Source organism: Camelus dromedarius, chromosome 28 (genome assembly GCF_036321535.1).
Source record: "Camelus dromedarius isolate mCamDro1 chromosome 28, mCamDro1.pat, whole genome shotgun sequence".
Taxonomy (NCBI): Eukaryota; Metazoa; Chordata; class Mammalia; order Artiodactyla; family Camelidae; genus Camelus; species Camelus dromedarius.
In genome coordinates this window covers 12,447,492-12,470,711 of record NC_087463.1, presented here as the reverse complement: position 1 = coordinate 12,470,711, position 23,220 = coordinate 12,447,492, and the positions used below count along the sequence as shown (strand labels likewise).

The following is a 23,220-nucleotide window of genomic DNA, read 5'->3' as shown; positions in this document are numbered from 1 at the left end:
TATTCCAGAGCATTGAGTGGTTTTCAAATATTAGAGTGCAACAGAAGCACTCGGAGGGATTTATCAACAGAGTCCTAGATCCCAGTCCTCAGAGCTTCTGATTCAGTGGATTTGGGACAAGGAATGAGAATTTGTATTTCTGACAAGTTTCCTGGTTGAAACTGTTGATCTGGGAACCACATTTAAGAACCATTGGTCTAGCATTAGATTTGTCTGAATGGATGCCTTAAATGTGTACAAATTAGTGATGGGAGGAAAACCTCTGGGTAGATACCATGGTTATCTTCATCAGCAATGTTGTACAGGAAAAAAACCTTATAGCGGAGATGAGGATTATATAAAGGTCAGGTGCGTGGGTAAGAAAACCAGTTCCCTAGCGGACATGATGAGTTTCAAGTGCCAATGGGGCCCCTGTGTGTGCCCCTCCCTTCAGGGCAGTGGGGAGCTTGGCTTGTCTCTAAAAATATCGCTCTAAAGCAGAGCTGTCCCATGGAAACAGTGTGAACCACCAATAAAATTTTTTAAATTTTAGTAGCTACAAGAAAATCATCAAAGAGCAGAAGAAATTAATTTTAATCATAGGTTTTATTTAACCCAGTATATTCATCATCTTAATCTATAATCATAATCAACAATTAATGGAATCATTGACATTCTTCTTTTTCATACTAAGTCTTTGACATCTGGTGTGTATTTCAAGCTTACATCGCATCTCAGTGAAGACGAGCCACATCCGGTGGGGAGAGTGCAGCTCAGTGGTAAAGCCTGTGCCTAGCATGCACGATGTCCCGTGTTGAATCCCCAGTACCTCCTCTAAAAATAAACAAACAAGCCTAATTACCACCCCCCAGAAAAACCAAAACAGACTAGACACATCCCAAATGCATGGCCTGACCTTGGATTGATCACCTGGTCCAACCACCTCACTCTTCTCTGATCACAGGCTTGAGCTGGTTCCCTGGCCAGTTGTACCCTGGGATTTTTTCCCCCCAAATTCTTACTCTTGCCCTCCCCCTCCTCACTCCTGAGATCTGACTCAAAGGGAAAACCATATGAATAAAAATACCAATGTCAAAAATAACTACCAGAACTTAAAGGACCTTGTTGCGTGAGTCCACTGCATCTTTGCCTTGGACAGGGTTTTCCATCACCCAGGAGGCATAACCAAAGTCTCAGTCCAAGAAGCCCTGTTGAGGCCTTGTTTAATCTAGTTTTAAAATCACAGATGCCAGAGAGACTAACACTTCCCTATGACAGCTTGAATCCCACAGCTTTCACTCTCAAGGAAACTGGCCCCATGTAAGTAACACAAGTGAAAGACAAGAAAAATCACCAAAAGATGATACGGTCAAAAGCCATAAGTTCCTGGGTAAAATATAAGCAAGGTGCTGTAATTGAAACTATCATTTATATTTTTTCCCACAGTCCATTTTATGGCATAGTGATCCCATATTTGAAACTCTTTTGGTTGCAAAGTTGTCCAAGAGTTTAGTCATTTTATGGTAAAAAGCCAAAGAGAAATTATTTATCAAACGATGAGACAGAAAAAGAAATATGCATGGATTTTCTATATATTAGTTCTACTTGCAGAGCCTTGGAAGTTTCAGATAAGCTTCCGCTGTGGGTCTGCAGCTCCGAGAGACTTGGAATTTGGCCACTTCCATGGAGAAGCAGAGTCGCACAGGGGATTCAAAAGCTAGGATCACTGCTGTGATCTAGAATGAGGTTTGAGGTCCTGAGACACGGGTTAAATTTAACTTAGATGATTAACTAGATGTATTTTCGGCTGGATTTCAGCTGTAAACAATCTGACAGGGTGATTGGCAGCCTCTCATTATAGAGGCATAGTGATTAATTAACACAGAGCTTAATTAATTTTGTAAGGGAAGGAACAGTATTTCCTCGCGGTGGAAAATCAATATTTGAATACTCAGAGCTCCTTCTCCGAGTTAATTTCACTCAGACGTTGAGCTCACTTTAAATTCCAGGGTCTTCATAAATGTTACGTGCTTCCAACTATTAAGGATAATTGGGAATATTTATGATATTCTAGCTCAAGTTATTTTTAGAAGAATGTGAAGTGTAAATACATACATTTAAAAATTCTCGTTTCAGTTTCAGAAGCGTTTTTCTATGATCGTACTTGTCAGGATGTTAAACTACATTGTTAAAGGCAAAGATGTGTATAGAAATTATGGAAAATGAACCCCCACCAAGCCCTCACCCCGCCTTTGGTGGGAATTACCTCAATATGGGGCTCAATGCACATTTGAATCATTTTGCCACTGTCAAAGCCTGGAGAATTACTTCCTTCAATGTTGGAGTGAGTCTCAGGGACTCCGCAGTACAGAGCTCATTCCCGTGGCATATGACTTAGCAGTCATCTCTAGTCTGCAAATAAGCCAAGAGTGAGAGTTATGTCTTAGGAAAAGTAATGTGCTGGGAGGGGCCAAAGAGAGCTCAGGGGTTGGCAACTGGGAGGGCTGGATTCTGCCTCTGGCTGGGAAAGAGGGACGATGCCTGCCAAGTAGCTCAGGATGAGGACTGAGCTATGAGGTGGTCCTTGGACCATCTGAGGTCGGACTCAGGATGAATAAAGGTGCTCGCTTCCCCGAGGAAGACAGCTTTTTTTTTTTTTTTAATTTAACTTCTTTATTAACAGAATGAAGACAAAGTTTTTGTGGAAATTAAATAGACTCTAACTAATGTCTCATCCTTTCAACCACCAAAGCAACTTAAGAATATCATGTGATTTTTAGAAAACTCTAACGCATTAAAAAAAAAACTTATCCAAGTGACTATTAGTTCAATCAGGCACATCTCACACAACGTCCTTGTGGCCACTGTTTCCTGCTGGAGTCAGCTGTCGTGGGCTCAGCTCCTTGGCTAGATATAGAATGGTATCGATTCTGAGATGCTTGTATTCAGTTCCACTTCAAGGCTGGTTTTCTGGGCAAAGCCTAGAAGGAAGAAGACATCCCCTTCCTCCTAGCTGGATACCCCTGACGACTGAGAGCCAAGGGCGGCCTAGCTGGGATTGACCAGCTGTGCCGAGCGGAGACCACAGAGAGAGATGGGGACAAGGCGGGAGGTGGCACTTGGAAGGAAAGGCACCTCAGGACTGTCCTGTAGAGGGCGTGGAACTTACTGCAAGCCCAGAAGCCCAGGGAGGACTCGGGGGTGAGGGGGCAGGGCATCTTCTTTTTCCTTCTGCTTAACCAAGAGCTAGAGCAAAGCCGATGTCACAATGGCTTTGCAGAAGCATTTAAATATCTAGAAAAGATACACCAGCCAGCTGCAGCCCAGGTGATTACCAGAAACAAACTGGCCATCTGTTCTTGTATTAGACTCTGAAGCAGAGGCCTAGATTGTCACTTCAGCCTGTGAAAGCATGTTCTGGAGTTCAGCTAGACTTTTCTTGAGACCTGGGTGGTTTTCTTGTCTTTACAAAACAGAGGGAAGTGACAATGATTACCCCAGCTTCTACTAAGGCAGCGTAAACCAAGCTCACCACCAAAAGAAAGGTCACAAAAATCAGAGATTCTGAAGTCCTTTGAATGGTATTTTTGGAAGAAAATGAAAGAATATCTAGTTTGGTTAAGAGAACAGCCGTCGTTTAAACAGTGATGTCTGGGGCTGACCTTCATCTGGTCCACACTGGTTAATCCGTAACAGTTCACTACGGCTGACAGCTTGTCTGATTGGTCAGTGCCACTGCTCAACCAGGAGGCACATATTTGGAATATCAAGCCTGGTTATGTCATGGTTTCTGCATCCTTTATATGAAAGGAGTCTTAGAAAAAGTTCTACCTGTTTAGACAGACATGGATACACAAGTAGACTCTCATATATTGTTCACTGATGTCTGCTAAGAAGTGTTTCACTCTTAAAGTCAGAACAACCAGAGTTTCATTTCCTACAGTGACGTTTTCTTTCCTCTCACAGCAGAGTTGAAGTAGAAAAATATATCACCTGGACCTTTTGTTTCTTACACACAAAGGGCCCCCACCTCTCTGCTTTATCTCCCATTAGTCCTTCATGGTCCAACTGGACCGGTCTAGTTGGTAGCTCCCAAATCTGCCTGAGCGTTTCCCTGCTTTTGTGCCTCTGCCGTTGTCTGGTCACAGAAGTCCCCCGTGCTCTCCTGGGATGACGTGGTGCTTAAACTCATGACGTAGCTGCACTCCTGCCTCCTCTGAGCATTCCTCCACGTCACTAACTAAAGTCAATTTTCTCTCTTCGTCTTCTGGTACTTATTAGCTCTCCTGCTACTCAGCGACGATCAGTTGTTTGGGACTGTCTACATTTATTATGTAATTGTATTTATACTTATTTTCCACGTGCATGTGTGACCTATCCATTTAAAGGGCAAACACATGGAATTTAAAATGATAAAAATTGACCTCAACACTCAGCACAGCAGCTTGCACAGAGTAGACCGATTGTTGTCTCAAGCTGCCGAGAGGTATTTCGATGCTTTGTGTTTTCCCTAGCTCAGAGTCCAGTCTGCAAGACTCAGGGGGCCCTTAGAGTTCAATTTTGTTAAAATCAAATGCCTTAATTTTCCACATTTGCATTCCTTTCTCCATCCAGCAAGTCCCAGAAAGTCCAGGAAGGCTGTAGGTATGGGGGAGGGGAAGAGCCTAGAAAATCTTCCAACATCTGGCCCTCCTCTGGCAGCATTGGGGGGGGGGGGTGCCGGGGGAAGGGGAGAGGAAAGAACAGAAGGGCAGGCAGAAGCATCACCAAAAAGGGGATAAGAGCAGGCCTCCTTCATCATCCTGCCAAGCCTTCTTCATTTTGTGCCTTAAAAAATGAAATATTTAATAGAGGCCTAATGAACATTTGAATTATAATGTGATGTAGGAGTACAGCTCTGGGAGGTAGAATCATGACCTCAAAAAATGTCCAGATCCTAATCTCTGGGACTCGTAAATATGTGATCTTACCTGGTACTGCTGACTTCACAGATGTGATTAAGTTAAGGACCCTCAGATTAAGCTAAGGATCTTTAGACAGCCTTGCTCATCAGTAAAGCAGAGAAGAAGGTCATCTGCTGAGAATGCTGGAGAGGAGTTGTTGCTGGAAATCTGGGAAGAGAGGAGGAAACCTGAAACAGTCAAGCAGGCGAGTAAGAGAGGAACAGGCATCCAAGACATGGAAACAGCCTAAATGTCCATCAACAGGTGACTGGATAAAGAAGAGGCGGTATATTTATACAATGGAATACTACTCAGCCATGAAAACCGACAACATAACGCCATTTGCAGCAACATAGATGCTCCTGGAGAATGTCATTCTAAGTGAAGTAAGCCAGAAAGAGAAAGAAAAATGCCATATGAGATCACTCATATGTGGAATCTAAAAAAACAAACAAACAAACAAAGCATAAATACAGAACAGAAATAGACTCATAGACATAGAATACAGATTTGTGGTTGCCAAGGGGGTGGGGGGTGGGAAGGGATAGACGGGATTTCAAAATTGTAGAATAGATAAACAAGATTATACTGTATAGCACAAGGAAATATACACAAGATCTTACGGTAGCTCACAGAGAAAGGAATGTGACAATGAATATATATATGTTCATGTATAATTGAAAAATTGTGCTCTACACTGGAATTTGACACAACATTGTAAAATGATTATAAATCAATAAAAAATGTTAAAAAAAAAAAAGAAAAAAGAGAGGAACAGGCATGGGGCATATCACGTGATCACTGAACAGCATCACTGCCCACTTGAACTTAATGATAATGAATTTAAAGTGAAGCCAGTTGACATTCCCCTCCCCCCTCCCAAAAAGAAAAATGGGCAATCTTAATTAAAATGTGAAGAAAAGCAACTTTAGAATATTTGGCTATTTTAAATGATTTGTACATAGTCTGTCATAAAAATAACTATCAAATGCTCCAGCTATAAGACAAATCCATAAACTTTGATCCCTCCTCCCCCAGTGTCCAACCTCTAAGGCACACCACTAGCGTTTTGTATTTATGGGTGGCTTATAAATTCTCCTGAGCTGCACTATGTAGGTTGCCAATATTTTAGAATTTCACATTCTTGTTAATGAGTGGTTCCCTGTTCCCCTCCACACAAGATTTACTCAAATTGCCTAGGTAATAGTACATCGCAGAACCATGAAATACAGTCAGTATTTTATACTGATTAGAATTGTCACTTTCAGCTACAGTCTCCTTTCTCCTCCCAGAAAAGTGCACAAAAATCTCTTCTCCTCTGATCGCATCAGTTTCTTCTTGGGCATGGTGAGACTTAAATACAAAGTTAGTAACTTCGTCAAAAATACATGAAAGATAGACAATCTGTGGGGCTGGACCACTCACTGGGTCATCCATTCTCTGCTTACCCGACAAAACTTGGACTGATGGAGTAGATTTCCATCTCCAAGAAGGGTTAAGGACAGGAAGAGAGGTGAGAGGGTCTCAGAAAGCAGGGCAGCGTCAAATGCTGAGCCAGATACCAGCTCAGAAGGAGGAAACGTGGTGTTTATGGGACCAACTTGCAATTGCAGACAGGAGTAAACCGCAGCAAGGCTCGGCAACAGCTGGAATTCTTCAGTGTTTAAAGTGGTAATAAATGTCCACGACTATCTTTGGAACATGATTTATCTCTGAAAAATACATCCATTTAATAGAACCACAAGGATTAATTAACCAGCACTTAACCTAACAACCAGCAACTTTCACTTTTCTAACTGGGTACCATTCCAGAAGTTTTATCTGTTGGGGGAAAAAAATTCTTTTTACTTCCTTTTACTGGAGTGAGAATCATAATTGTTGGGTTCCCAGGAAGACTCTAAAAAGCCCTTAAGCCCTTGGATTTGGGGCGGGGGGGGGGGTGTGATTTGAGTTGCAGTTTTCCAAATCCGGTGAATGTGGGGGTTAGAAGAAACAATGCATGCGCTTCCTTTTCTCCCCAGGTCTAAGAGTTTACGAACTTTCAAAGGGAGACAGAGGTCAGTCTGAAACTCAGGTACTGAGAGCTGTGCACTGTTGGAGACTTGTGCGTTGGGGCCCCCGGAGCGCATCCCGGGGCGCCCGGAGCCGGGCGTGTGCGTCCGGCAGCGGCCGGAGCCCAGGCTCCTCCCCGGAGCCGCTCGGGCGCCGGACTCTGCCCGGGGCGCGCCCTGCGGGGCGGAGCTCACTCTGGGGACCGCGGAGCCACGACCGCCCCGCGGAGCCGACCGGCTGGAGGCCCAGAGTCCAGGGCAGGAGCAGCTCCGGGACCTCGCGCTCGCTGAGCGCCCTCCAAGGTAGGCGACCCCTGGCGATCCGCGCACAGGTCACCCCCCAGGTGAACGGATGTCCAGGTGCCCTTGGAGCCGGTTCCCCCAGCGCCGCCCAGTGCACCAGGGACGTTTTCCTGTAAACAGGTCCTCGGTGAGGAGGATTTTCTCCCTGTAAACCTCTCTTCTGGACTCGGATTCCCTGGGCCAGAAGTCTGTGCTCTTCCGGGAACACAGAATTGCCTTCCCGGAGAAAGGATACCCGCTTCTTAGCCCAGTGTATATCTGACTGTCTGATTATTTATTTAGATTGCTGTTATGCAATCCCTTTGGCCAGGGGTCCCCGCAATTCAGAGGCGGTGAAGAAAGCTCTCTGGAAAACTTGCTGTCGCGTGGCGACTTTAACAGGTCACCGCGCTCACAATTTTTAAGAGCATAAACGAATGACTGGGTGAAGTTGGTTGTCTTACCCTTCATTCATTCATCCTGGTTTCTGTAGCGGCAGGTGTCGCAAAAAGACACCAGCCTATTGGCTGACAGTTCTGCACTGTCATGGGATTTTTGAGCTGAAAGTTACTCAGCCCCACGCAGCGGTGGGAAGGAGCCGTGTCATTTTATGGAAAGGGTAGATTTTAGATTGGATGACGGGACTGTAAACTTTCAACCTTCTTCTTCTTCTTCAAAAAATCTATGTATGTGGATGAAAAGAAGTAATTAGCTACAAAAATAATGAGCTGTGTCTGTTTACCATTTGTACTATATTTGTCTGGTTTTAGGAATCAAAATCTGTTTTCCTTCTTGGTGTATAGAGGCCAGATGAAGTGTCCCAAAGGGAACTGGCCTGCATTTGCAATAAGGAAAAGATAATCTGTCCTTTTGATTTTACCTAATGCTATTAAATATTCAGTTCTGCAGAAGCCTGGTTTTCCAGAAACATGATCTGAGCTGGAGTCTCAGGTACCGGAGCAGACACAAATGGTGCTGCTGTCTCCTGACTCTGGCCCTTCCTCCCCCCTCTCCCCCTACTCTGGAATATCCAAGCGTGAAGGTCCCTGACAAGGAGGAATTTGTGCCCAAGGCAAGGGCTTCTTAACTGCTTAGAAAAACAATGAAAATGGTTTACACTTCCTGTGACCCAGGCAAACTTGTTAAGAAGGTTTTTTACCTTTGTGATTTGCCGAATAAAACTTAGTACCTAACCCTGCACTAACTAAAAAGAGACTTTTGAAATAAACACAGACACCATTTCAGTTGTATTACTCACCTTTGTGGTTTCAGGAACAGGGATGGTGTTTGTTAGCTTATTGATTTACAAGGGGCTGGACCCTGGGCTTGACTTGGAATCCAGATTCTGGACAAAGCCGGGAAATGGAAGCTGGACTTGCCCAAAACTGAAAAAATGAGCTGTATGTTTATTTGTCTCAAATGATGACCAAAAAAAGGAACCAGCTGAAGATTTTTGAAGGGAATATGAGTCTTTTAAGGTAGTGGCTTCGAATCTTTGAACTGAGATATTTACATCCAAATTATATGGCCATTTATTGCTAGAAAAATATTTCATAATGGCAAAATGTCACTATCAATTTAATAACATGTTAAAGTGAATTGACATTTTACTAAACATGAAGACAGCTATCCACGTGAGTTTGGAAAAGAAAAGCCTGTGTATGTATATTCTCAGTTTTAGAAAATACTTGGTGCCCCTGTGGGTTTTCAGGCCCATTCATATAGTCATTGAACCAATATTTATTGAGTGCCTGTTGTGCGAGGCACTATATTTTGTCTTAGAGACACAGGGGGATATGGCTTTGTGTAAATAAGTCATTCTTATCCTAATGGAATTTACACAATATTGGAATCCTTCAGGACAGCCCCAAGGCTCTAGATTAGGAACCATATCAACCACCATCCATCAGCTTTGGACAGTAACTGAAACTAGACTAGTTTCAAATCGCAAACTCTTTTACAAGGGTTTAAGTAGTCAAATTTAAAAATTGTAAAGGAACTTACATGCTTTGTAGGGCCATTTTCTCACTTGCTTAGGTTGGGGAAGAACTTAGGGATCATATGTTCTGAGTTAAATGCTATGAAATATTGAGATATTAAACCTGGAAGAGCTAAATATCAATTTCATGCAAATTAAATTAAAACTAGACTTGTAGGAGGAGATGCCAGTAATTTAGGGGAGAAAAATCAATGACTGAACATCTTCAAATCAAGAAAATTTTATCCTCCGAGTTATTTTTTCCCTGTACATTAAAAAAATATGACTACAATCCTGCTTTACCTTGGAGGAAAAAAGTGACTTTACACAAGGCATTCTGGCCCGTTTTTTTCTTTTGCTATTTTAAAAAAAAATTTATTGGAGGTATAGCTTATATACCATAAAATACACCCAGATTTACAATTCAGTGATTTTTTTAGTAAATTTATGGAGTAGCGCAACTATGCTTACAGTCCAATTTTAGAACATTTTCATCATCCCCAACCCCAAAATCTCAAGTGTCTGTTTGCAGTCACTCCCCATTCTCACCGCCAGCCCCAGGCAAACCCTAGTCTATTTTCTGTCTCTTTAGATTTCACTTTTTTGGGGCAGCACCTACAGTGAGATCATACAACGTATGGTGTTTAATATCTGGCTTCTTTCAGCTAGAATCACGTTTTGGAGGTTCATTCAGGTTGTAGCAAGCGTCACTAGTGGTTCCTTTGTATCATTAGCTAACGTTCATAAAGGTTTGTTGGCTACGTCACATTTCACTTACCAGCTGATGGACATTTCTGCACTAGCATTTAAGTGGTAAGACATATTTTTGTCCAGCTTCCATGGTAGCATAATTTGAAAATAACTGATAGGACCCAAACTCTTATATATATTTATAAAAAATATACTCCTAGTACGGATCACTGATATCTACCGAATGTGTCATTATTGTGATCCTTCCGTGCTGTTCCATGAAAATAGCAAATAGTAAACCCCGTGCCAGTGGCAGGAGGCGTCAGTCACTTAATATTCTAGGCTGGACTTTGAAGACGTTCAACCCTGGACAGTAACATCTGTAAAGCGCATACCCCTCCTGTGCTACGTTTTCTTTACAAATAGTTTGCTTTTAAAGTCGGGGGATTTTGATGACTGTTTGACCTGATGGTGATAACTGAACTACTCCTAACAGCCTAAGCGCTTCTTAATCACGTATTTCAGTGGCACACTTAACGTAAAGCATGAGTCATCTATAGATGACGGTAGCCTTAAGCCAAAAAGCAGAAGGGAGTGCATCTGGATTTACAAGCCCTTAGTTTTATTATTCTTTAGTTTCCATGACTGTGCTAAAGAATGAAACTGATACAATTGTTTGCTGACTTACTAAATCAGTAATTGGAGCTTTGAAAATCCAAAACAGAAGAAATGCCTGTCCTTTTTCCCCAGGGCCTTTATGAGAGCTAGACTAGAATTATAAATTATTCCAGGTTCTTACTAAGCAGTGGTGATATCTGTAAGTCTACAGCACAAACCAAATAAGAACTTCCTAACACTACAAAAGCATTGGCTTTTATTTTTCACCTCTCTTAGGAAGCCCCAGTCAGAGCCGTTTTCTTATCCATGCACATTCATCCTGCTTGGTATCAACTTTTATGGCAAGCACATTTTTAGTGGATGACACGTGGCAATTTATGCTTAAAGAGCCTCTTAGGAAGATTTCTTCAGTTGAGTGGAAGCTCTTCTACAAAAAGTTAGGAGATTCTGTGAAACTAAAGAGAATATACTATGTCTCTGAATGCCTGTAAGTTACTGCTGGCATTGCAAGTTCCTATTGGGGAAGAAAAGAGCATTCAGATAACTTGAAGCTCTATTTTATCGACAACTTGTAATGCAAAGGATTTTATTTTTCAGCTTCTAAAATTTGGAAACAAATAATACCGTTTTCCAAAGCTGGATGTGCTCTTTGGGAGCTCAGTTTGTCTGCTGGAAATATCAAAACAACTTGTTAAAACTTCTGGCTCAGAACACTACTGTTTTTGTTGATCTGTGGTTAGATGACATGATCAATCTCTGTTGGTAAATTCCCTCTCTCTCTGTCTCTCTAACTTGGTGAGGGTTTAAATATTTCCAGGATAGATGCATTTTTCTAGTCTTACGCTGACAGTTTCATTCCAAATGTCTCCTAAGAGTCAAATACCAAATACAGGATGGATCTTCATCCTTCTCACGTTCATACACTTTGAAATTGATGTGGACACTCTCCCCATGTTGTGTCCCTTCAGCAACAGCAAGAAAGCTTGCTCAGCACTGAGCTGTTAGAGTCTTCTAATTACTTTGGTGATTTCACTCACTCATCACTCACGTTCACTCTGGTTTCACGCAGAACCAGAAGCCGCATCTCACCCTTGTATCCTTCTGTCAGCCCCTGGATTTCGGTAGGATGCTGCGCTGGGATCAGTCTGAGACCTTCCTGGCACAGGAGGGTGAGTGGAGTGGGTGGTGAAGGGCAGGGTCCCTGCTGTTTCAGGGGGTGGTCAGCCCCTAGTAGACTTTGTAGTCACTGGCCCAGCGTGCTGCTGTGAAGAATGAATACGTGTTATGCATCTAGAAGACGATAAGGAAAAGGATGGGTAGATGAGGCAAGGAGTTCAAGGTTCAAGAATTAGATTTAAATCTTCTTGTTGCAAATATTCTTATATACTTCTTACATATTTCCTCCTACTTTGCCACCTTAGTAAATATAGTAAATAGTAATCATGATCAGCTTTCTAAGATATGTGAGATTTCCCCTGTTTTTCTCACCATATTGAATGTCAGATTTCATGGGCTGTGTTTGTCCAGGACCAGCGGCTCTACCTACCGGTCAGCAGCCCCGTTGCTTGCTTTTTTAATAATCTTGATTCCATTTGTTATTTTTTGCCATTTACACTTTTTGGAGGATCAACAATTTAAATGAAGGAAAACTAAGCCAGTTAATTGTGGCTTCCAGTTCCGATAAAATCAGTGAAGTTCCTTGGATTTTGAAATCTCAATTGTATTTTGCTTTTTCCGGGGTATTGAATTACTACTGAATTGAATTACTGTTTTTAAAATAAAAGTATATAAATTCATCTTTTTTAGTGTAGAGTTCTGTAAGTTTTGACAAATAGTTACAGTCATGGAACCACCATCACCACGAAGATTTAGAACACTTTCATCACCATCCCACCAAGAAAAAATTAAAAAATTCCCCTGTGTCCCTTTGGTAGTCAGTCCTTCCCCCACTCTCAATCCCCAGGTAACCGCTGTTTAGTTTTCTGTCCCTATAGTTTCAAATTTTTTAGTATGTCATATAAATGGAATTATGGAATATGCAGCCTTTTGGATTTGGCTATTTTTAATCACCATAATGCATTTGAGATTTATCTATATTGTTATTGTATCAGTAGGTCATTCTTTGGTATTGATGGGTAGGATTTACCTGTTGGTGAATATTTGAATTTTTTCCAGTGTTTGGCAATCGTAAACATTTGTGTTTTATGGAACAAAAAAAAATCTCCTAGGAGAGGGATTGCTGGGGCGTACAGTCTGTACTTAACTTTATGGAAAACTGCCTAAGTGCTGTCATCCAACGTGGCTGTGCACTTTGCATTCCCACCAGCAACACACGGGAGTTCCAGCCACTCCCCAACCCCACCCACACGTGGTATTGTCTGTTTTTCCCTCCTTCGCTGGATGATTTTTAAAATGAAGTAAACAATGTTGAAGCTAAACTATCCTAAGACACGTTTAGGAAGCTATCGATATTTTGTAAATCCTTGAGCCTTTACTCTTAAAATATTTTATAAAGCCACAAAAGAAATTTTCCAAAAGGGCACCTTCCTTATAAGTGTTACAAATGACTGAGATATGTCAGTGACGACTGCTTCTTTCCATATTTTCTTCACTGACAAGTCGTAAGTGGCTTTTCAGTTGCTTGTTAGTTGAGAAGGACGAAGCAGGAGGAGTAATTGACTAATGGGATGGGGGGGGAAGGACTAGAGAGGGGACAACTGGGCTTAGGCATTGACACTTTCAAATGATGTCCTACAAGCAAATGTCCACGATAAGTTGTGAAGATAACTATTTCCTGTTCTCTGAGTGTGTGCTATGGTCGGATACCGCATAATAAGCTCTTTTTATGCGTTATCCCATTTAATTGTCCTGTAACTATGAGGAGGGTGTTTTCATCTGGATTTTTCAACTGAGGAAGTTAAAGCCTAAGGGAGTTTAAAAATCCTCCCAAGACTGCCCAGCTAGTGAGGAAGTAGAATAGACTCGTGGGCAACACTGACCGAGTCCCAAGCCCTCATTTTTAAGCCACGAAGTCACACTGCCTCTGTTGGTGGAATAAATCTATTACAACAGCCTCTGCTCAGGCTCCTGAGGACACACCTGGGGACTCACAGCAGGAGTTACTTGACTGTTACTTAGTCACTTTCTCTGGAAAACCCCCACTACTAAATGAGCTTGAGTCCAAGAAACTAGGCTTCGAAATTGATTCATAACGCAGCAGACGGCAAACGCGGGTTGGGATCCATGACCGTCATGACTGAGCTGTCTGCTTGACCTCGGCGGAGCTTCATTCCCTCATCTGTAAAATGGGAACAATAACTTTAGCCCCTTGAGGTGCTCCTGAGGATTATCAAGGTCCGCACACCCAGGCCGCGTGTGGTGGGCTCGCAACAGAGCCTCATCTCTCCTCCCCACTCTGCCCCACGTGGGGAGGGAGTCATGTGATCTGCACCTCCTGGCAGCTTATCTGCCATACTGGGCACTGGGCGAAACCTTCAGCTGTTTTTCAAAGTTTCAAATTATACCAATGGACTATGAAAATAGGTTGTCTCATTACAAAGACACTTGGATTTGGGGTCAGGCTATCTGGATTCAAGTGATGGCGTTAATGTGTGATCTTGAAAAACATCACTTTTCTGTGACTTGGTTACCTCATACATATATCTAGAAAGATAAATATATAGGTAATAATTATAGTACAGTGTGTTATGATGATTAATTTTGACACTATACGGAAGATAATTTTTTGGTAAATGGCACCATGCTTTGCCAGTAGCGTCTATTTGTACGTTATGTTAGTACTAATATTTCAATCTTGTTATTCCCCAAACTAAATAGCTTTTATTTCATATCTAAGAGCTTTCTATATCACTGCCTGTGATATAAATATATGTATGTATACAAATGAATAACATTTAGCAATGAATATAATTAATTCTACTTAAAGTATCTTAGATTATTACTTGCAAATAGCTTTGAGTTGGGGTCTGCGTTCAGATGCATTGTTTTTTGAGATACTGCGCATTTTCAGGTAAGCTGCACAGTCACCTGAGATTTTGCCAGCTGACACTGGATGTCACCGTTGTGCCGTGTAAAGCAACTGCAGAACAGGTGTGCTATTTAGTGTTGCTGACTCGGCCAGTCTCTCCAAGGGTTTGGAGACATGTTAGCTTTCCCCCCTTCTTATAACCTGATTACCCTTGTAGCACTTTTATCATAATTCACTCTTTCAGTTTCTAATCTCTAAGGCCTCTGTTCCTAAGAGTGACCAAGAATGATGAAACCGATTTCAATATTGTTAACTTAGAACTGAGAATCTGAAAATTCAGAAGAGGTGCTAAAGCCATTCAGGGCTCTTGGTTGCTAATCAGAGTCACTGACTCTGGCTAACCTAAGTGGGAAAGGAATGCTTTGCAAGAATACAAAGCAGCATCCAGAACTGATGGGAAAACAAGATATGGAAACGGAAGAATCCAGTGTCTTGGTGCCTCAGCCAAGATCAGTCTGTAGCAAGAGCAGGAGAGACTCCTTCTGGAATTGCCACTGGACAGTGGGTACCATGCTGGTGTTCCTGCCACTGGACACAAAGCAGCGCTCTGTACCAGAGTCCTTTCCTTCCAAGAGTCATGACGGAACAAGCCTGAGGGCCAGTCTCTTACCGGCATGTCCCGGTGGGAGGATGCAGGTGGCTGGGTCTAGGACTTGTATCTGTGCTCCAGCCCCAGGGAGTGAGGAAGAACAAGTAAGAGATCCTTCCTGCACAGACTCATATAGACGGTGAGCCCACCTACCTGGGAGGGAGATCCAAGCCCAGCATCCACTATGGTGCTTTTCAATCAGCACCCCAGATGTGAGTTGAGAATGCCACTGGGTAGGCAACTGCCCTTTCTTGCTCCTTCCATGGGCTGACCTGAGTCAGCAACCCCATGGCCCCTGACAGCATCCCAGACTGCTGTATATCCTGCCTTTCCTTCAACCCCAAGGGAGCCATACCAGGCAGGGCTAGACCTGTTTTAAGCGGTTAAGGAGAAAACTCCCTAGGCAAAGTGAAAGTCTTAACAGGTTTCAGTCTATTAAAAAAAAAAAAAAAAAGGAAATCCCTTCTCCATTAAAAGACAAAGAAAAAAAAAAAGGGTAAAGTACACTGCGGACCTTTATGTTAGAACATGACTCTCAGAAAGTTCCAGCCTCTGCTCTTTCTCTACCCTTTGCCTGGAATCCTCTTCTCCCACATGGCCACGCGGCTTCATTTCCTTTTATTCAAGTCTTTTGCTTAAATGCCACCTCTTCAGATTGGCGGTCTCTCCCCACGCATCCAAAACAGCACCACTTTTTTTATTCTATTACCCTGCTCTACTTTCCTTCGTGACACTCGTCACCACCCCTGCTTGTGTTCCCCATGTATTTATTGTTTCGTTTAATGTCCGTCTGCCCCTCTGTACTGCAAGTCCTGTGAAAGCAGGGTCTCTGACTCATTTCTGTGGCCGCGGCTCCTAACGCAGCTTCATTCTATAAATATTTAAAACATGAATGAATGAAGGGTTAAATAGAGGAAGGAAACACCTTGGTTAAAATCTCTAGAATATAAACAGTGCCTGTATTCGTTTCCTAAGGTGGCTAAAATAAAGTTCCACAAACTGAGTGGCTTTAACATGGTGCTTACTTGTGTCACGGTTCCGGGGGCTAGAAATTCAAGATCAGGGTGCTGGCAGGGCTGGTTCCTTCTGAAGGCTGTAAGGAGGAATCTGGTCCATGCTTCGCCCCCAGCTTCTGGTCCTTTCCTGGCAATCTTCGGTGTTCCTGGGCTTGCAGAAGCATTGCCTTGATCTTTGCCTTCAACCTCAAGTGGAGTTCTCCTCGTGTGCATCTGTGTCCAAATTTCCCCTATTTATAAGGACATCAGTTATAGTGGATTAGGGGCCACCCTACTCCGGTCCGACCTCATTTTACCTAATTAGGTCTGCAACGACCCTATTTCCAAATAATGTCCCATTCTGAGGTCCTGAGGTTAGGACTTCAACATATGAATGGAAGGGGGGTACAAAACTTACTCCATAACGGTACCTTATATGTGTTTATTCAAATGGTTAAGCCATCCTTATGTCATTAATCACAGAAGTAGGTTTAGTTACATAATCTGGGGTGCCCAGTGATGTGTTGGTTTATCCGATGGATTATAATACACAATCGTGTATGAATTGCTTTGTGGTAAAAAATGATGGTAAACTGTTCATCAGATGTGAGCACAATCAGTTGGGGATGTTGACAAATTATTGATTCATTGTACTGTTTTCAAGGAAAGAATCAATACCATGGATTTGCTAGTCTTAAAAGACCCCAAAGCAGATTTTTTTCCTTTATAGCCCAGCTCAATCTGCAGACTGTTTGCAGTATTCCCTGATTCTTCACTACCACTCAGGCTGCTTGTCAACAGTAATTGTGGGTAATGGTTTTATATCTCATTTACTTATTTGATAAACACGTACAAATCATTTATTATGTGCTGAGCATTAAGGGCCTGACAAATGTTAACTCACAAACAACCATATGTTGTTTATTATTTATATTATTATTGTTAATGATATTATCTGAATTTTACAGAAACTGAGGCACAGAGAGGTTAAGGAACTTGCCCCAGGTCACACAGCTACTGAGTGGCAGCCAGGCCCTGAAACTAGGCAGTCTGCTTCCCAACCTTTTAGTTGTAGAATGATCTTTCTTCACAGAAAGCCTCATGGAAAAATTCAGTGTGTGACAGAACAAAGCAGAGCTGCTTTTGGTTCAAGTCCAGACGGCGAAGCCTTGTCTGCTCAGCACCTCCCCTGCCCCCTGGGAGCCCTGTTTGAAAAGCCTTGATCTAGGAAATAATACCTTTTGGCGTGATGCCACTTGTAAGCTGTCTTCAATCCACTCTAGCATAAAACAAATGAAATTCTTTTCTCACTTTAATTAACTGATTGTGTTTTATTTTGAGAATTTTATCTGCCTAATCTACTTCTGGCAGAAATAAAATGCTAAGATGGATTTTTCCCAGGACGGTAATGCCATATGGCAATTTGGACTTTGCTGGCTTAAGTTCCCCTTGGGTTTCTTTCTACAAATGAAGGGCTGTGGTCGTGAAAGTTTTCTGAACCAGAAGAGAGAAATGGGATTTGATTTCATACAAATAGAGTTGCACATAAACTTTGCAACCAGATAGGCATGACCCACCTCCTCTGTTGCAGACTGCTTATTTTCTGTGGTTGTTCATGGTATAAAATAATCTGAGCAGCAATATTAACAGTTACTGTCCATTGAGTGGAATTTTTTTAAAAAACCCTCATTTTTACAACTCTAGGTGTTATCACCCCATTTTACAGATATGTAAGTTGAGGCTAAGATTTTATGTAATTTGTTTAAGATGGCACAACCAGTGAGGGAAGAAGGTAGGATGTTTTGAGAAATATCAGCGATTAAGGAGCAGAATTTTTTGATATTAAGAATAAAAGACACATAAGAGAATATCTTTTAGGATAAATAATGTGAGGCCTGATGCTTATTGTCTCTGTGGATGTTTATTTTGCTTCCAGGATTTAAATGTTGTTTTGGACTAAGAACTGAATCCCGGAGAGACTTCAGAGGCCTGAATAACAGAAGTAGTTCCCCTTAAGTTCTGCTAAGACAGGAGCAGAGCTGCGGCTGCCAAGTCAAATTCTGCTGAAACAAATAGAAGCCGTAGTGGCCTTTCTAAGAGGATTTAACATAAAATGGAAAATTCTTGGCATACTCTGTCAGTTTCATTGAAGATTAAAGGATAAATCCAGGACTTTGAGGCATCCCCAGAAGCTATCTAGTTTTAAAGTGATGCTAGCAAATAGGAAAATTCTTTGTGTATTCTGACAGCATAGGTCACTGCTAAATTTTAATTTTTTTTTTTTCTCACTAGGGAACCTGGCCTCAATGTGATAGAAACACCCTTGATCTCGGTGACCAAAAGAAGAATGTTTGAGTTTCAGCTCTGTTAGCTTTACTGTGATCTTGGGTATGTTAATTCACCTACAAGACTCTTCCTTATCAGTAAAAAGAGATTAATCGTGCTACCCCACAGGGCTTTTATTTTATTTTATTTTTTAGTTCTTTCCGATTTATTACGAAAATTTCAAACAGAAACAAAGTAGTAGAGGAACATAGTGAATCCCATGGGCCCTTGCCCAGCTTCAAAAACTCCCCACGTTTTATCAAACTTTTTTCATCTTTACCTCACCTCATTTTCTTCTCTCTTTAAATACCAGAGTAAAACATTCTTTTTAAAATTCCAAATGCAATATTATTTCACCTGCCAATATTTCAAGATGTATGACTAACAGATAAGATCTTTTTAAAGAATATCATGATTCTGCTGTTACACTGAGCAAAATAATAATAATTCTTTAACATCATCCGCCCTCCAGTCAGCATTAAAATTCCCCCAGTTGTTTCAAAGCTGGTTTATTTGACTCAGGAGCCAAAGAAGATTCATATAATGCATTTGGTCATGGGTCTCTTGAGACGGATAATTTATGGCAATTTCTCTTCTCTCCTTTCATCATATAATTCATTTGTGGAAGGAATAGTTATTTGTCCCATAAAACTTCACATCGTCTGGATTTGGCTGATTGCAACCTCCACACTTACAGGCTATTGAGAGTTAAATAAAATGCAGTATATTAAAGGTCTCTGTAAGGTGTAAAGAGATATACATACACATATATAAGTTTTATATATATATACACACACACATAGAATTTTGTTATGTTATTTTACCTCCTCAGACATTTATTAAGCACTTACAATGTGCTAGAACATAAACATGAGTAAGGCATGGACTCTAATCTCGAGGTTTTAAAATCTAATATGATATGGAATAAAAAGGAAAATTTCACATTTTTTCTTCTCTGTTTAATTCTTAAGTTTCTAATCCAAGATTGATTCAACTGGTGTTGTTTTAATATTAAATTAATTCCTGGATTTTGGATATATACAGATTTCGATAATTTACAATATTTTTCTACTATGTTTGGTTACACTGCCTAATACAGAGTTTCTTTCAGTTTATGAATCATGTAATTATAACATCAAATAAGTTAGTTTTGTCTAACTGAGTTATGTTTTCCCAAAGCTGGACTTCACAATGACAACAGTAACAGTGACCCCAGCGGCGACCCTGAGGGGTAAGGTAGAAGACAGTTCTGCTCTGTGTGAGTCCACGTCAGCTCACATCATTGAAGAAACCGAATACGTGAAAAAGGTATGTAGGGATGTGGCCACTGGAAATCGTGTTGGCACGATAAGACTTTTTACAGTAAAATCTGCTATGGCTTGGTCTGCTTTGTTTCTCCCTCCCTAGAACACGTGAGGAAGAACAAACCTAGTTTGACAAAGGACCAGCTTGGTAGCTGAAATTTAAACACATGCTTAGTAATTTCTCTTGAGGGTATGAACCTCTGTTCCTACACTTGGAGTAAAACTGGATAAACGGCCAGGAGGGTCCAGAACACCTGTCAGCGCCCAGTTTGTCCCACACTGTTCATCACTGCACCTCTTACTTACTGTTTTATAGTATTTCTCCGTTGCTTCATGAGTATGGCTGCTAAGTTGCCAAGTAGATGTTCACGTTCCCTGCTGTGTTTCTGTCTCTCCTCGCCTTGTTCCTTCTCTAGCAGCTCAAGGTGACTGTCACCAACGATTACATGTGGTACATGCCAGCATGTACTCCATTAAAAATGTGAAATCTTTTGAGAATCCTACGATAATGGCTGACAAACGTGTACATTATTATGACAATTTTTTTTTTGGACAGATGGAAAAATTTGGACATTACTAGTTTGTAACTTTTTCAGTTTGATTAGTTCATCTTTGAGTGTCTTGCAATTCCATAGAGCACCAAGACATGGGGCTTTTATTTCATGTATACATTTGTATGATCTCCTCTGAATAATTATTCTCTAGTAATTACTAAATAGTAATTATTCCCTAGTAATGACTAGATAGCTATTATATTGTGATAATTACTAGATAGTAATTATTTTGTAGTGATTATTAAATAGTAATTGTTTTATAGTAATTACTAATAGTAAATTAGTACTAAATTACTATATAGAAAAAAAGAACTAAAGAGTATTACGTACTAATTACTAAATAGTAATTATTTTGTAGTATAATATTCACTGAGGCTATATTTTATGTTTGACTAAGAAAGAGTTATAAAGACCAAATGCACATTTTCTGCAATGTATACAAGATAAGCCTACGTGCAAGTTAGGTTGATGGCGGTTATTTAAATCTGAGATCCTAGTATATGTACTACTTTCTAAATAAATTAGGCACCCTGTGGCTGGTGTAGAGGCAAAAAAAAAAGTATTGGGGATTAAATGCCTTTGAAACATTTTTTTTTTCCTTTTAGATTCGAACTACTTTGGAAAAGATCCGAAATCAAATATTTAAGGATGAAATAAGACAGAACAGGACAAATTGCAAACTAGATGCAAAGGTAATGAATTTATCAGAATGCACCACATTTATTCCTTCATCATAAAGCCATATAGACTTTATTTAGATAACTTTTTTTGATGATTATGGAATCTTTTCTTGGTATCTAAAGACGATAACCGGCATATGTATGAAATGTTTAACCACAGATGTCATTAGTAGGGTGAGATTGGAATGTCCAGATCTTACCTGAATATTTTAAACTTAGCTTACTTATCTAAAGTATATGGGAAGACGTTGGCCCAGCCAGGAGACATGGCAGCAACATTTCCGAATGACAGACAGGGAACAACCTTTTAGCTCACTTGGGCCACACCAGTGGACACACAGTTGAAGCCATGATGCTAGTGATCAGACAGTCAATAAGCTTAACTCACCCCTTTCCCGGTGATCAGCCTTTTATTCTCAAGATTGTGAATGACAAATACTGCAAGCTGTATCAGTAAACAAAGAATGCTGAAGCCATCAAGTCATCAGCAGCTGCTGCCACCCCTCAGTGAAGACAAGTCTGCAGCCCAGCCTCTGCAGCCACTCACAATGGTGCACTCTGAGGGGACTCAGAATAAGAAAGGACAGGACACTGGCCCTAGAGAGCTAAATGTTCATTAAAGGAATGATTTCAATGAGCCCAGATGTTTGCTCCTTCCCATGCATAGAAAAGCGCTAAATTCTAAAACCAGATGCCTGGGTTTCATGTTCCAACTACCTGGTCTTTGTTGTAAAACTCCTATATATCCTAGCTCTTCCCCTACCTCTTCAGAGCAGTCCCTCAGAGCGATCTGAGAGGCTGTCATCCCGGGCTGAGTCCTCAGAATTGTCCACCGAATAAAACATAACTCTCAACTTTTAGGCTGTGTATTTATTTCAGTCGACAAGATCAAGCAATCTGCACTCAGCCTTGTCTGGATTGTGCCAGGTTAAACCTCACCTGAGCCACAGGCACCTCATTAATGTCAGTGTTATCACGATGTAGGATGGCCACAGAGAACATGGGGACACAGGGTCTGATGCATGAACAAAGTCTCCCTAGTCGTCCTCGGCTCCCAGACTAACACAGCCAGCCCCAGTTATTGTCTCCAATTAAGTGCTCTGAAACTGGACGGAAGGTGAATGCTTGCAAATGAGAGGGAAGATCAAACATTCAGGTTTGACCTTGTTGGGTTGCCTGTTCGACTTCCAAGGGGAAGATTCTCGTGGAAGGCTGGATATCTGATTCTGGAGTTGAGGGTAGCGGTCTGCGCTAGAAGGCCCAGGCTGTGGGGCAGAGACTTGCGGAGTCAGGATGGTATTGAAAGTTCCCAAACTGGAGGAGATCGCCAAACATATGAGAGTGGTTAGAAATGAGAGAAAATTTAAGCACCGAATCCTGAGATTTCCAACAGTTAGACGTTGGGAAGAAGCAGCAGTGCTGACAAAGGCACGTTCATGAGCCCCACGCACCCTGAGGCTAAACAAACGGAAGCCTCTGGAAACCTCGGAGTTTGGAGCAGAGAAAGGTTTATTGCAGGGCCTGCAGGGCCAGGTAAGGAGGACAGGGCCAAACTCCCCAAAGGGTTTCAGTAAAGCATATTTAAAATCCAGATAAAGGTGGCGGGGGGGGGGGGGGGGAGTCGCAGGGTGTGTGATCAGCTTATGCACAATCCTCTGGTTGGTTGATGTTGAGATGACAGGGCGGTCCACCCCTAGGCGCCAGTAGGTCTGGGGGCTACGTGTTCTCCTTCATCAAGTAGTTAATTTCTTTCCTTTGCTGGTGGTTTTTTAGCATATGAAAAACTCAGGAAATGAATCTGAGATACTATTATCTGGGTCCTTCAGGGAGGAGCTGCAGCAGAGGATGTGGGGGAGGGCCTCTGTCCCAGGAAGGCCCCACAGGGTCCTGCTGGGTTTTAACAGGAGTCTGAGAAGTGAGGCTAGTGAATTAGGAGGGAAAACAGAGGAGAAAGGAGTCCCTGAAGACAGGCAGAAAAAGGGTTTCAGAAAGTGAGGAGGGACCACTGTGCCAAATGGTGTTCTTGGGTCAAGTAAATTGAGGGCTGGTTATTGACCACTTGATATCACAGGGGGGAGGTTGTTGGTGACCTTGATAGGAGCAGCTTCATAGGAGTGCAGATAAATTGTTGTCAGTGTGTCTGCCTCGGCCATCTCAAACCACAGGTCAGCAGACAACTTAGAT

The 23,220-nt window shown here is 41.7% G+C and overlaps 1 protein-coding gene and 1 long non-coding RNA gene across 5 annotated transcripts in view; one reads left to right on the top strand and one right to left on the bottom strand.

The window, feature by feature from the left end:
- Positions 1-570: 570 nt before the first annotated feature.
- On the bottom strand, positions 571-8,598 carry LOC135319525 (uncharacterized). 2 transcript variants are annotated; one of them, XR_010378177.1, is made up of 4 exons: positions 8,514-8,598; positions 4,950-5,090; positions 2,246-2,391; positions 571-813 (listed from the first exon to the last, which is right to left on the bottom strand). It is a non-coding gene; the product is annotated as an uncharacterized LOC135319525 (long non-coding RNA). The 2 variants fall into 2 exon arrangements; XR_010378176.1 differs by lacking the exon at positions 8,514-8,598 and adding an exon at positions 7,720-7,980.
- CCDC68 (coiled-coil domain containing 68) overlaps positions 7,177-23,220 on the top strand; it is a 42,992-nt gene continuing 26,948 nt past the window's right edge. The window contains exons 1-5 of one of the 3 annotated variants that reach the window (XM_010997197.3): positions 7,177-7,276; positions 16,904-16,979; positions 18,466-18,561; positions 19,678-19,806; positions 20,962-21,048. In XM_010997197.3, coding sequence (XP_010995499.1) covers positions 19,690-19,806; positions 20,962-21,048 — 204 coding nt within the window. In that variant the 5' untranslated portion in view covers positions 7,177-7,276; positions 16,904-16,979; positions 18,466-18,561; positions 19,678-19,689. Of the gene's footprint in view, positions 7,277-11,610; positions 11,711-16,903; positions 16,980-18,465; positions 18,562-19,677; positions 19,807-20,961; positions 21,049-23,220 lie in introns of all 3 variants that reach the window. The other 2 variants (XM_031441871.2, XM_010997196.3) reach the window with 2 other exon arrangements.